The 15,727-nt window shown below is 40.7% G+C and overlaps 1 protein-coding gene across 4 annotated transcripts in view; it reads left to right on the top strand.

Annotated features, from left to right (window-relative positions):
• Positions 1-15,727, top strand: part of LOC126187655 (major facilitator superfamily domain-containing protein 12-like) — a 92,540-nt gene that overhangs the window by 55,502 nt on the left and 21,311 nt on the right. For all 4 annotated transcript variants that reach the window (XM_049928867.1, XM_049928868.1, XM_049928871.1 and 1 more), the window contains exon 9: positions 3,227-3,377. In XM_049928867.1, coding sequence (XP_049784824.1) covers positions 3,227-3,377 — 151 coding nt within the window. The remainder of the gene's footprint in view (positions 1-3,226; positions 3,378-15,727) is intronic.

Below are 15,727 nucleotides of genomic sequence, written 5' to 3'. Positions count from 1 at the left end.
GCTCAACACGTGGGGCGTGAGGTCTCCACAGTACATCGATGTTGTCGCCAGTGGTCGGCGGAAGGTGCACGTGCCCGTCGACCTGGGACCGGACCGCAGCGACGCACGGATGCACGCCAAGACCGTAGGATCCTACGCAGTGCCGTAGGGGACCGCACCGCCACTTCCCAGCAAATTAGGGACACTGTTGCTCCTGGGGTATCGGCGAGGACCATTCGCAACCGTCTCCATGAAGCTGGGCTACGGTCCCGCACACCATTAGGCCGTCTTCCGCTCACGCCCCAACATCGTGCAACCCGCCTCCAGTGGTGTCGCGACAGGCGTGAATGGAGGGACGAATGGAGACATGTCGTCTTCAGCGATGAGAGTCGCTTCTGCCTTGGTGCCAATGATGGTCGTATGCGTGTTTGGCGCCGTGCAGGTGAGCGCCACAATCAGGACTGCATACGACCGAGGCACACAGGGCCAACACCCGGCATCATGGTGTGGGGAGCGATCTCCTACACTGGCCGTACACCACTGGTGATCGTCGAGGGGACACTGAATAGTGCACGGTACATCCAAACCGTCATCGAACCCATCGTTCTACCATTCCTAGACCGGCAAGGGAACTTGCTGCTCCAACAGGACAATGCACGTCCGCATGTATCCCGTGCCACCCAACGTGCTCTAGAAGTTGTAAGTCAACTACCCTGGCCAGCAAGATCTCCGGATCTGTCCCCCATTGAGCATGATTGGGACTGGATAAAGCGTCGTCTCTTGCAGTCTGCACGTCGAGCACGAACGCTGGTCCAACTGAGGCGCCAGGTGGAAATGGCATGGCAAGCCGTTCCACAGGACTACATCCAGCATCTCTACGATCGTCTCCATGGGAGAATAGCAGCCTGCATTGCTGCGAAAGGTGGATATACACTGTACTAGTGCCGACATTGTGCATGCTCTGTTGCCTGTGTCTATGTGCCTGTGGTTCTGTCAGTGTGATCATGTGATGTATCTGACCCCAGGAATGTGTCAATAAAGTTTCCCCTTCCTGGGACAAGGAATTCACGGTGTTCTTATTTCAATTTCCAGGAGTGTATTACTTTGTCATTGAATGCTTCTCATTGCCCTCCTTAAGCTCATTTTTGCTTTGTTCATCATGGTTGTCATCTAGGTTATGACTTCTCTAGAATATGAGATGCTCTCTTTGTTTATGTAACAGTTTTCTAACATGGCTATCAAACCATGGTGGGTCTTTCCCATCCCTTAAGTCCTTGCTCAAACTAACTTATCTAAGGCATATTGAATGATGCTTTTGAATTTTTTCCATTTGTGCTTCACATCTTTGTCCTCATCACTGAATATTTGATGCTGATACTCTGCAATTTGTATCATGTCACTCTTGATAAACAAAAATATTTTCCTATCTTCCTCAATATTCCTTGTGAAACTCAGTCATGGTTGGTATCACAGCCTGAAGGTCACTGATATCATCCTCTACATTAACTGATTCAATAAGTTCAGGTCTGTTTGTTCTATTTGGTTCTCTAGCTATCTACTCAAAGTAATTTTTAGACAAGGTATTTGGAATACTGTCAGATAACTCCCTGTCTCTGGCACCAGTTTTGATAGCATGACTCCCCCAATCTATACCTGGGAAATTGAAGTCACACCCATTACAGCAACGTGAACAGGAAAACCATGAACAATATTCTGTAAGTTATCTCTGAGATGCTGTGCTACTACAGCTGCTGACCTAGGTGGTCTATAAAAGCACCAGATTGCCATTTTGACTGACCTTTGATGGTTAACTTCACCATGATTAATTCACATTCAGGATCCAGAACAGCCTTGCTAGATGTTATCAAGTTCTTTACTCGGTGATATCTAGCAAGGCTGTTATGGATCCTGATTGTGAATTTAATCAGCGTGAATTTAAGTGTCAAATACCCCAGTACCATTGGTGACTAACCTATCCTTACCATAAATATTTCATTCGGAACTTAGGACTTCATTGCTATTCACTTTAGGTTCAATCAGTTTTCTGATCCTAATAGTGTCAGAGCATTATAAACGTCAATAAGTGATACGAATTCTGGGACATTTCCTTTGATGTTTCTGCAGTTTACTAATATCTTATCAACCTTTTCTGCATCCGGTTTGTGAGGACAAGCTTTCTCCGAGAACATTGTGGCCGGTGTAACTACGATTTTGGCAGGCAGTTTGACTAAGGTCCTAAGAGGGGTTTCTCTAAACTTATAAAAGAGTGCACACTACATGTACTCTGCTAACCTAGTAGCTGCTTTATGTAGGTAGTGTATGCGTGACCTATTAAGGGGAATCCTAAAGTTCTCCACCTGATAGCGGAGTTCGAGAAATTCGCATCCAATACCATTGCGGAGTCATCTGTGCCTCTGGTTTAGACTTCCTGATCTGCTTCTAAGCACAGGACTGCAATCGACCCAGGTGTGATGCTATAAATAGACAGTTTAGCCTGTACCCCGCATGTGCCAAAAGGAGCTGAGGACAGGCACAGCACCCAAGCGGCTGGCATCATTTTGTGCCAGCAAGTGCCAATACTTGTAGCTTGTTGCACTATGTGTTGTGCTTGATAATAAGTTTGTTTATTGACAGAAAATTGTTCTTGTTATTGTATTGGACATGCACAGTATTTTGACAACAGAATGAGTTATGAGACATGCTGATGGACTGAAGCCAGGAGACTGAAACAGCTACTTACCTGAAGGTGCTGTTGGTGAGTCAGGCTTTCCCTACTATATTGATGCCTCAGTGTTGCACTGTGCCTGCTGCTGTTATCTTCAGTATTACTTTGTCTGTCACATAGTTTGAGCTGTTATCCGTCCTTGAACTCTGCACTAGTTTCCCACTGTTTCTTAAGCAGATAGGGAGCAGTATTCCAAGTTTTCTGTGGCAGTACTGAGAGTTATGGTTAATAATTCCTGATCACAACTGATCATAGTTAACAACATACAGTTAGCAGCTGTTGTTTAAATATTACACTTTTAGAATACCTGTAGTATTTTGTACCTATACAGATGTAAAAGATGTAATGAATTTTGGTAGTCTGCATGTCGTTGTCATAGAAAATCATTCATTGATGTTTGTGTAGTTAGCGTATGCTGTTTATGTGGACTGCACATTTTACAGTTAACATCTGATCATTTGTGTCAGTTTGTCTCATAAAATATTGTTGATTAGCCACATTCTTTTTTCTTTTTGACTGCAGGTGCTGGAGGTTCCATAATGTTGGTGACAAGTCTTGGTATCACAGCTGACTTTATTGGGCATAATACTGAAAGTGGTGCATTTGTGTATGGGGCAATGAGTTTCACTGACAAATTGTCAAATGGAGTTGCTGTAACTATAATACAGACATTGTAAGTCTTTCTTTTCATAAATTGCAATTTACTCTCTGTCACTAATAGTTTGCTAACAACTCGATATGAAAAATGTGATTTCATGATCACTTTCATGCAATGTGATTAGAATATTAATATTTATAACAGTAACCATCCCATAGGTTTGCTGTAAGTGACTAGTGCAACTCGGCTGACAAGGATCACAAATCATCATAGTTACACTTGATAAGATTTAAAACACCTTTAATAAAGTTCAGAATATTATTCATTACATGCAATGTACTTTTCCCAGCATTATCTCTAGTGTTGAAAACAGTTTTAAAATTTATCAGTAATTTTTTTTGTTCCTTAATAATACTGAAAAATTTACTTGTTTGCTGAACAGAAAATAAACCCAGAAAGAAATCTGACAGGTAGTAGTGTAAGTGAGAAACCATTTTATTTCAGGGCTACTGCCTGACATGAAATACTGATCGCAGGAATTGTTGTGAAGAATGAGCAGGAAGTCTTGTAGTCAACACTCATGATTATAAAATAGATAGATAAAATGCATAGCCAAAGTTCATACTTACATATGGTTTTGTTAATTTGAGTATGAAGTCACAACACATTTCACATTAAATCAACACCTTTGATACATTTGTATGTTTTAATATTCATTGTAGTGATATATTGCCTCAAAAAATTGTTTTTCCTTAATGTTAGTGCATATTTATATGATTTGTATTATATTTTTTAAATATTTTAGCACTGTTGGGTCTCAACTGCAAAATGTGTCAAATATTTTACATAGAGTTCAGAGTATGGATGTCATGTACAACTAAAGTTTGCGTAATGTTTGTAACTTGTTTCCCTGAAACATCTCTACATTCAGTTCAACTACTTAATCATCTTCTTCTTCTTCTTCTTCTTCTTCTTCTTCTTCTTCTTCTTCTGTTTCTGTAGCTATAAACTTTGTTTTATTAGTCAGCTTTTTTACATGAGTCTCCGTATGCAATATAACTTTAGAATATAGATTTGCTGATTATTTTATTTATTTACATGTCAATTTCTGTAGGACCAAATTGAGGAGCAAATCTCCATTCTCATGGAATGTGTCAGTACAGGAAATTTCAACATAAAAGTAATAACACCTAAAAATAAAATGTTAATGAACCCGAAAAAGTCGTCATAAGTTTAAGTAAATGCAATCACCAATACAACAAGAATCAGCTTAATTTTTCAAGCAACTCCTCGACAGAATAGAAGGAGTGACACATGAGAAAACTCTTCAGTTTAGATATGAAAGCATGTGGATTACCGTTAAGATTTTTGAATATAGTGGTAGCTTACTGAAAATGGATGCAGCAGTATACTGCACATCTTTCTGCACAAGAGTTAAGGAAGTCTGATCCAAATGCAGGTTTGATTTCTGCTGAGTATTAACCGAGTGAAAGCTGCTTATTCTTGGGAATAAGCTAACATTATTAACAAGAAATGGCAGTAAGGAGTATGTATACTGAGAGGGCAATGTCAAAATACCCGACTAGTGAACAGGGGTCGACAAGAGGTTCATGAACACCACTTATTGCCCGAACTGCCCGTTTCTCAGCCAAAAATATTCTTTTACAATGGAAAGAGTTACCCAAAATATAATACCATATGACATAAACGAATGAAAATAAGCAAAGTAGACTAATTTTCCTGTTGAATGATCACTTACTCCACATACCACTGGAATAGTAAAAATTGCAGCACTAAGTCTTCAAACAAGATCCTGAATGTGTGCTTCCCATGACAGTTTACTATCTATATGAACACCTAGAAATTTGAACTTTTCAGTTTCACTAATCATATGCTTGTTCTGTGAAATTAAAATGTCAGGTTTTGTTGAATTGTGTGTTAGAAACGGTAAAAACTGAGTCCTACTGTGATTTAGTGTTAGTTTATTTTCTACAAGCCATGAACTTAGGTCATGAACTGCACTATTTGAAACCGAGCCAATGTTGCATCCTTTACTACCAAGCTAGTGTCATCAGCAAACAAATATTTTAAAGTTACCCGTAATACTAGAGGGCATATCATTTATACAAATAAGGAACAGGAGTGGCCCCAACACTGATCCCTGGGGCAACCCCCCCCCCCCCCCCCCCCCCATTTGACTGTGCCCCACTCAGACCCCACATCACAGCCATTCTCAATACTGTGAATAATGATTTTCTGCTGTCTGTTGCTAAAGTAAGAGGTGAACCAGTTGTGAGCAACTCCCCCGTATTCCATAATGGTCCAACTTCCGGAGCAATATTTTGTAATCAACACAATCGGACGCCTTAGTTAAGTCAAAAAATATGCCTAGCATTTGAAACCTTTTGTTCAACCCATCCAGTACCTCACAGAGAAAAGATAGCATTTTCAGTTGTTACCGACTTCTAAAGCCGAACTGTAAATTTGATAGCAAATCGTATGATATAAATTGATCAATTATTCTTACATACACAGCCTTTCAATAACCTTAGCAAACACTGATGGCATAGAAATTGGTCTAAAATTGTCTACATTATCCCTTTCTCCCTTTTTATAAAGCGGTTTTACTACAGAGTACTTTTAATTGTTCAGGAAACTGACCATTCCTAAAGGGAAAAAATACAAATGTGGCTAGATGCAGGGCTAACATGTGCAGCACAGTACATTAATATTCTGCTAGGCACTTCATCATGATTGTAACTAAAATGGAACCACACTGCACAAGATTTTCCCAGGTTGAAATTTGTGCATGGTTGCAGACTACTGTGATCCAAATATTGGAAACCATTTGTAACCTCCCCCTCACTTACCGACCTTAATGACAGTGAAAAATGAAACCGCGTGTACCTAATGGGAGTTTTGGAAAAGCAATCGTCACCGAAGTTAAGCTGTCGGTAAAGAGGGAGGAAAGGGTTACATCTAAATGAAAGGAAATGTGCTAATGAAACTGGTGGAAATTAATTTTGAAAAGGGGTAAAGTTAATAAAGAAAGCCGTTACGTTAACAATTAACTAGCGGTAATTAGGTATTTGAGATTTGGGGGAAATCACGGTCGCCAGTCCTAAGGACAATTACTATAGTAACTGAAAAAGAAAGGTTATTACACATATAATTAGCACTAGGAGCGTGGCAACTGAAGGTTGACACGTGTAGTGTGAAAACTGAAAGTTTGTCAGAAGTAATAAATTTCGCTACACCCTGACTTAATTTAGCAAAAGAATTAATAAAACCGGAAAATCGAAAGTTAATTTAGTGACTGAAGTTAGTAGTGAGCTTTCTTTCTGAAGCACATCGAAATTCAGTAAAATACGGTTAGTCTTGGACTACCTCAACAATCATTTCAAAAGCTACTTGAATCTACGCAATTTAGAAAGAAGAGATTTAACTTTGAACTTGAATTAAATGATTCTGAACAATTAACAATAGTAAAATTTAGTACGTACCAAGCTGAGCTGCAGTCACAGGCAAGCTAAAATACGGTAACAAAGCTCGCACTCTTAATTCGTGCTTGTGTAATCTGAATATTGTAGCCAGCTATTAATGCCATAATTGAACTTTGAAATTAAAGCAGTGAAAACGAGTTAGCTATATTACTTTAATGCTGGCGTTTGAATTTCAACGACACTCGGGTTCATTTCGGAAAAGGAAGGGACTCTGCTTGGTAATGCAATTGGGACAATGAGCAACAAAAGTTCATGCTAAGTTGCTGTAATTATAGTGACGAAAATGGAACAGTTTGAAAAGCTGAGGTCTGCCATACAGTTCTAAAACTTTACGTGCGTCCAGTCTTCCTTGTCGGTTGATTGAAGGTTTGAAGCCGTCGGTCGAGGAGGTGGCGACAGTCACTCATTGTCGGCCGTCGCTGTTGCAGAAGCTGGATGTTGGCGCGCCTTCTTCTCGACACGGTCACCAGACGAAACGGGCTCTTGATGTGCGCTAGTTAATGTTTCCCGTCCGCGACACCATGTCAGAAACTATCATCGCAAGTCGAGCGCAATTACATGCTGCCAAACCCCGAAAGCGCGGCAACTCACGGGAGCGTCACACAACACACCTGCTCCACTCGCTACTCCCGCCACACTCCTTCTGCTCAGCCCGCGCTCCAAGCGGCAGAGTTAACACTACCAAAGATCCTACACACTTTGATTCTTCACACGACCTATCGACGTAATCGTTCGATAGCAGTCTTCCCTAGGCAAGACCCAGCGTAAAAATACAAATAATATTTACGAAACAAACCAATTATACATCGACATAAAAGTATAAATATATATATATACCAACAGTAAAACAATTACAATATACAAAGAGACAGAAATGTCATATCTTGAGGTAACAAAGCAAGGAAAAAAATAATAGTACAATAGATGGAAATAGGAGGATATGCATTTCCGGCGTTACACGTGCCCCACATTGTCTGAGGATGTTCATGTAACGTAAACAGACTCAGAAAATGTCCCAAAAAAGAAACAGCGGAAATGCATATGCTCAAAACATCAAAGAAATTTAGCATTCGTCTAATTAACCATAAACCAATTTTTATACAATAATAATTGAGTGGAGATACTCCTAATCTTATTGCACTCTTGTCATCTTGCACAAAGTAAAACAGGTTGACAACATATCAAAATTCATAAAAAACATAGAAAATGGTTTAGCTATTCCAGAATCATTAAAATTCGTAACACTATAAGAAATGAAATACTATTTGCAAAATTAATCAGAGTACATGGTCATAAAAAACAGGTATATCAAAATACGCAAACTAATGATTAATTACATGGAATACACATTTTTATGTAACCTTTTCATAAATAATTTTCTCGTCATGTCCAATTAACGCTAAACAAGAAAATAATATACAGCAGATCGAAAAAAACATAAATATTGACAGCAGAATTCTTTCACATCAGCTGTCCGGGAAGAAAAGCAACTCCACATTCCGTACTCGCGAGTACAAAGAATGCCGACAGCGGTACAAGAGCCGACAGCGACACAAGAGCCGACAGCGGCTCAGCTTTGCCAGTATTGTTGCGCCCGCCTGTGCGGCACACTTGATCTCACTCGCCCTTGTAACGGCGTTTCCAGAACGTCCGTTTCACTGAATTCTTTCGGAAAAACTCACTCCCGAGTAATCTCAAGGAGTCCATATACACTATCACACCGGATAACTCAACACTGTTTATCATGACACGCATGTACTAGCCTGAAACTTAAAACAGCGTCTAAGTACATCGGCAATTCATGAAATATTACAGCAAGTTACAAAATCATATTTACATTCCTTAATCTACTGTGACTCAGCTGAAAACTTAAACTAGCAGCTTGGATTTTTCAGATGATTACTAATCAGTTACTCTTAAATCATTTAGTCAAAATTAATTACTTATTAATTACAACTTCTTTAATGACCTCTAGGTCAGGCAAAAGCATCGTAACATGGCACATCCTTAAATCTTACACTCTATATTTACATACTGTACAAATTACCCATTGTGTGGTATTAATCGATCCTAGGTTGGTACAATTTCAAGTCTACAATATTCCGTATACCTAATCGTTTTCCAGAGCTTGGATACTCTAAGCCATAAGCTTTTGTGTGAGGTATACCAATGACTTTATATGGTCCATTATAAACAAACTTAAATTTAGAGATTTCATTGTCTATCTCGCTCGATTTCTCATGAGCTTTTACAAGTACTAAGTCTCCGATTGCAAACTTAGCAAAACGCGCTTTAGCGTCATGACGACGTATGCGAGCATCGGCTTTTAGCTTCATTACTTCTCGCAAACGATCCTTTTTCACACCAATACTAATGTCAATCCGTGGAGGGAATTTGATTATCTCTTCCACTTCACTTTCTACACTTTTGTCAATGCCGAAATTCCTCACGTTACGGCAGTTCAAATTCATTCCTACGTCAATGTCATCCGGCCAGTTAACAATGTGTATAGGCTGGTATTGCTTATGCACACCGTCTCCTGCCTCGTCAAAACTAACTACTATCGTTTTATCTTGTCACATACATGTCAAAGTTTTGCTTTCGCAATTAATCACCGAACGGTACTTTAATAGCCAATCTAACCCGATAATTACTTCCGTAGTTAAGTCTGGCGCGACGACAAACTCTTGTTCAAATCGTGCCCCACATATCTCGAAGTGGACAAAAATCTGTTTTGTGACCGGTTTACTGGCCTTACCAGTAGCACCGATAATTTTCACTCCTCTTACTGGCATAACTACGATGCCTGGTCTGTCTTTTAGTAACTCAAATAATTTCCCAGATACAGCACTCAATTCTGCACCGGTGTCAATCAACACGTTTAGTTGTAGGTCGTGCATATTAACAGACACTACTATCTGTCTACACTTGTCCTCGATTGTTTCTTTATTTTCCCACAGTAAATCCTCGTCTATATCCAGGTCATTCTAGAAAAAACCATCCGGCTTTGATCCTAAATCCGGCTTATCTGGTGGCTTTTTCAGCCTCCGTTCAAATACAGTTTTAATTTCAACACGTTTGTCCTGAGGCTTAGTCTGTATCTTCGCCTCCAATACCGAAACCTTTTCCTGTAACTCGTCAACTAGTGAGTGTTGCTTTGTTATCAATTCATTAATCGTCACCTTCGTTGATTCCACTTTGGTCAGATTAATCTCATCTGCCAATCTACCTGGAGGAATGTGCCCAGTATTATCTGCAATTACTTCCTCTGGATCTGCGCAACCCACACTGCTACCGTCTGACCTCATACACGCTGTAATCTGCGTGCTTTTCTACCAATCGTGTCCGGCTATCACTGAAATTTTCGTAATCTTTCTCCTTAATACTTTCGCAATGTTTAAACTGGAGGTTTGCGTCGGATGGGTCGACTACTTCTACCACTATAACTTTCGGTAAAGTCTGCCGGTTAGGGCCAGAACTTTCTATCACTTCACAAACACTATCTTCCTGCGGGACGAGACGCGGCAAATCATGCACGCGCTCCCCATAAACACTTCTCCCATACAGACCCCTATAATCTCTTAGTTCATCGTATAAGCGACCGAACTGCCTTAACCAGACCTCATCCCTCTCTGCATCCCCTCGCTCGATGACGGACGTGTTATCCGACATCTGATCTTCTCTCAACAATTGCGAATCATTCTTAAACTCAATCTCCAGTTCCGCTGTGGGTATTACAGCTGCCACTTTATAATCGATTTCCGGAACACTACTTAAATTGTTCTCACTGACAGTGAATGTACTACCTACTGCCGTGTATACAGCTGATCTACTACTTGTGGGCGCACTCCTTTCTCCTAACACTGGCACACTCTCCCGCCGTTGATTATTCCACACGGAATTTTCGTAACGACGACACCTGGGTTTTCTCCTGTTATTGGGCCGCCAAAATTTCTCCACGCCCGCTCGGCCCCTCACCGGCGCGGCTAATGGTTTCCCTGTCTCGTCCCAGCAGATACGCTCCCCGGATGCTGCTGAGGCGGCTGATCACACCCTCTGGCGTTATTACTATTCTGTGAAGCCCGTATCACGTTAGTATGATACTGGTTTCTGTCATTCCTGTTATTATTTGCATTGTACCGATTGTTATTACGGTCCGAACCATTATTGTTATTGCTGCGGTATGCATTATTCCCATGGTTATCGTTGTTATGGTTGGGGTGGTACCCGTTGTTGTTACCACGGCCTCTACCACTGTCGCGATTATTGCGCCAATTGTCCTCGTCCTCAACTCTTTCCAGGAAATCATTGATTGTCCTGTAATTGCTTCCTACGTAGCGTTTTGTATCATCTGGAAGCTTCTTGTAGAGTTCCCAGACTATTTCGGATTCCGTGTGGCGATCACGCAAATATTCCAACTTGCGGATCCAGCCCTCACAAAACTCCCTCATCGAACCGCGCGAATTCGCATCGAAAGGCCTCGATACGACAAATTCGCGCCAGACACTTTGCTGTTTTTGCTCTGACCAGTATTCAGCCAGAAACAAATTTTTAAACTCGTCAAAAGTCAGGTTCGTAATGTTGAGGTTTAAGCCCCAACGCTTGGCATCACCAGCCAGCACATCAATAACCGCATTAATTTTTCTCTCATTAGTCCATGATCTGGGTAAAACTCTTTCACAATTTTTAATGAAATCCGTCGCGTGTATACCGCCTTTTTTCAAGGGGTCGAACCGCTCCTCTTTCGTCAACAATTCCGAACTATGTGCACAGATTGGCACATAGCTCTGTTTTTCGTCAAGTTTCTTTTCTAATTCCGACACTCTCGTAATTACTTGGCAAGTGGTTGTCGCAAGCGTTTCCACTGCCCTCTTTTTCTCTTCGCAGGTATTAGCCTGCTCCCTCACTTTAGTGTCTACTTCGGACACTAAAGCCTTTAAAGTTTCCACCTTCTGTTGATCCTCTTTTTTCACTAATTGAATTTGTTCCGTCACCTTATTCTCGATGATCGGAGCAACTGCTTCTCCTACACTTTTCTCGATTCTGCTAATTTCCGCCTGAACGCCTATCATTTCCTGTTTAAGATTACCGATTTCGGTATTAATTACAACAATATCTTCTTTGATTTTATCAACTTTTGTATTAACAACTCCAACATTGTTGTTAACAACATTAATAGCTTTGTTCTGATTGTCTAGCTTTCGTTCAATTTTTTCAGACTGAGCTTCTTGCTTGGCAGACTGAGCTTCTTGCTTGGCAGACTGAGCTTCTTGCTTGGCAGACTGAGCTTCTTGCTTGGCAGACTGAGCTTCTTGCTTGGCAGACTGAGCTTCTTGCTTGGCAGACTGAGCTTCTTGCTTGGCAGACTGAGCTTCTTGCTTGGCAGACTGAGCTTCTTGCTTGGCAGACTGAGCTTCTTGCTTGGCAGACTGAGCTTCTTGCTTGGCAGACTGAGCTTCTTGCTTGGCAGACTGAGCTTCTTGCTTGGCAGACTGAGCTTCTTGCTTGGCAGACTGAGCTTCTTGCTTGGCAGACTGAGCTTCTTGCTTGGCAGACAGAGCTATAATTTCTGCCGATTGACTCTTGATTTCGTTAATCAAAACATTCAATAAATCAGTTAAATTCCCGGAAACTACCGGTTTTACTTCCGTAGATGCTTCCTCTTTAATTGTCCCCCCGTATTCGTCATCAAGGGATTCACATTTGATTTTCACTTCCGATTCCGAAACATTTTCTAAAGTGTGGAATTCCATTTCTGCTCTTTGTTGCGTTTCGGCGGTCGCGTCTTTCATGCTAGCCGCCTGCCCCTGAACAATGGGTACCGCGGTTCGCGTTTCCCACTGTTCGACCGATTGTTCCGTATCCAAGTCTACCAAATTTTGGCAATTGTTGCCTTCACTCATTTTAATAATTTTCAATATAAATGACAAATCTCAAATATAATTAGGATTACTCCCACTACTTATTCTCGCTGACGTAACGGCCTGTACGTAACCAGTACTTTGTTACGAGATTTGCACAATGCAAAATTCATGTCCAGAACAACCTCAAATCCGAAGATTGTCCTGTCACCATGTCGCCACGTGTAACCTCCCCCTCACTTACCGACCTTAATGACAGTGAAAAATGAAACCGCGTGTACCTAATGGGAGTTTTGGAAAAGCAATCGTCACCGAAGTTAAGCTGTCGGTAAAGAGGGAGGAAAGGGTTACATCTAAATGAAAGGAAATGTGCTAATGAAACTGGTGGAAATTAATTTTGAAAAGGGGTAAAGTTAATAAAGAAAGCCGTTACGTTAACAATTAACTAGCGGTAATTAGGTATTTGAGATTTGGGGGAAATCACGGTCGCCAGTCCTAAGGACAATTACTATAGTAACTGAAAAAGAAAGGTTATTACACATATAATTAGCACTAGGAGCGTGGCAACTGAAGGTTGACACGTGTAGTGTGAAAACTGAAAGTTTGTCAGAAGTAATAAATTTCGCTACACCCTGACTTAATTTAGCAAAAGAATTAATAAAACCGGAAAATCGAAAGTTAATTTAGTGACTGAAGTTAGTAGTGAGCTTTCTTTCTGAAGCACATCGAAATTCAGTAAAATACGGTTAGTCTTGGACTACCTCAACAATCATTTCAAAAGCTACTTGAATCTACGCAATTTAGAAAGAAGAGATTTAACTTTGAACTTGAATTAAATGATTCTGAACAATTAACAATAGTAAAATTTAGTACGTACCAAGCTGAGCTGCAGTCACAGGCAAGCTAAAATACGGTAACAAAGCTCGCACTCTTAATTCGTGCTTGTGTAATCTGAATATTGTAGCCAGCTATTAATGCCATAATTGAACTTTGAAATTAAAGCAGTGAAAACGAGTTAGCTATATTACTTTAATGCTGGCGTTTGAATTTCAACGACACTCGGGTTCATTTCGGAAAAGGAAGGGACTCTGCTTGGTAATGCAATTGGGACAATGAGCAACAAAAGTTCATGCTAAGTTGCTGTAATTATAGTGACGAAAATGGAACAGTTTGAAAAGCTGAGGTCTGCCATACAGTTCTAAAACTTTACGTGCGTCCAGTCTTCCTTGTCGGTTGATTGAAGGTTTGAAGCCGTCGGTCGAGGAGGTGGCGACAGTCACTCATTGTCGGCCGTCGCTGTTGCAGAAGCTGGATGTTGGCGCGCCTTCTTCTCGACACGGTCACCAGACGAAACGGGCTCTTGATGTGCGCTAGTTAATGTTTCCCGTCCGCGACACCATGTCAGAAACTATCATCGCAAGTCGAGCGCAATTACATGCTGCCAAACCCCGAAAGCGCGGCAACTCGCGGGTGCGTCACACAACACACCTGCTCCTCTCGCTACTCCCGCCACACTCCTTGTGCTCAGCCCGCGCTCAAGCGGCAGAGTTAACACTACCAAAGATCCTACACACTTTGATTCTTCACACGACCTATCGACGTAATCGTTCGATAGCAGTCTTCCCTAGGCAAGACCCAGCGTAAAAATACAAATAATATTTACGAAACAAACCAATTATACATCGACATAAATGTATAAATATATATATATATACCAACAGTAAAACAATTACAATATACAAAGAGACAGAAATGTCATATCTTGAGGTAACAAAGCAAGGAAAAAAATAATAGTACAATAGATGGAAATAGGATGATATGCATTTCCGGCATTACACATTGCAGGTGAATGTGTTGGGTTATTTATTAGGAAAAGAACCCATTATCTGAGGTGTTACCATCTTTCTCTAAAGTCTACTCTAAAGAAAAGACTGTCCTGAAAAGTGTTTGTCCTTTTGACTGTAGCTGGCTTATTTCAGGACTACACATTCTGTTCAGGGGAAGCAGGATATGAGGAGAGAATGAAGTTACACCCATTTCTTTGACCAGCAAGTATGAAGTTTTGTGTGAAACTGACAGTGTATCTGAAGCAGTGTGATACACTTGTTACATTGGAAAGCTGTCTACATCCTGCAGGAGGGAAGTGTTCTATTTATTGTTGGAAATTTGAACTTATGGAGAAAGTGGTCCACTTGGAAAAATGGTAGGAAGTGATGCGAAGGTGAACCATGTGCAGGATTTGGCCTACTATATGTCCGGGATTAGTCTGGAGAGTCCTGGTTTTTTAGTGCTGTCTGCAATTGCACCAATGTCTGGAGGTTGATAATTTTATGATTGGCAAGGATTTTTTAAAATTGCAGACACAGTTTTTAAACCTTCTCTTATGGTTGTGCATCTCTGAGCCGATCTTGGAGCAAACACTGCCATCGATGTTTAGTGATAGTGACCCAGTTTTCATTGTCTCTTCGTCAGTGGCATCATTCTTGATCACTGTGAAGCTGAAAATCTAAGTGAGCATGGAATGGTGTTAACTCAAAAATGTTCTGTCAAAAATGTACACACCAACACCACCACAATTTAGACTGCGCGCGCACCCACCCACACACCCACACACACACACACACACACACACACACACACACACACACACACACACAAACATTTATTCGTTACTTATAGATCAAGAAAGGGACCAGTGTATCAATTATAAATACTTACTAGCACACAGAACAAGATTAGCATCTACAGTTACAGTGGGGAGGTTAATTTTCTATTTTCACAGAAAAACAGTTCATTTTACAGAAAAAGTCACAGTATACACTTTGTATCCTCCTATAGTAATTTATTTGAGAAGACTGCACTTTGGTTCGCCAGTTAGGTCCGTCCATAATAAGTCGTCACCCTTGTCCGACAATCACTATTTAATATAACAATAACATTCCCTACTCTTACTAGTCTCAGCACAGTTCAATTAAAAAGTTCTTTAATTTGAGGTGCTGTAATCACTAAAAATTATTACATTATTGTGCCTATCTGCAACTCAGAATCTCCACCATATTAT

The sequence above is a fragment of the Schistocerca cancellata genome, chromosome 5, assembly GCF_023864275.1.
Source record: "Schistocerca cancellata isolate TAMUIC-IGC-003103 chromosome 5, iqSchCanc2.1, whole genome shotgun sequence".
Lineage (NCBI taxonomy): Eukaryota > Metazoa > Arthropoda > Insecta > Orthoptera > Acrididae > Schistocerca > Schistocerca cancellata.
This window is presented reverse-complemented; position numbering and strand designations above follow the sequence as displayed.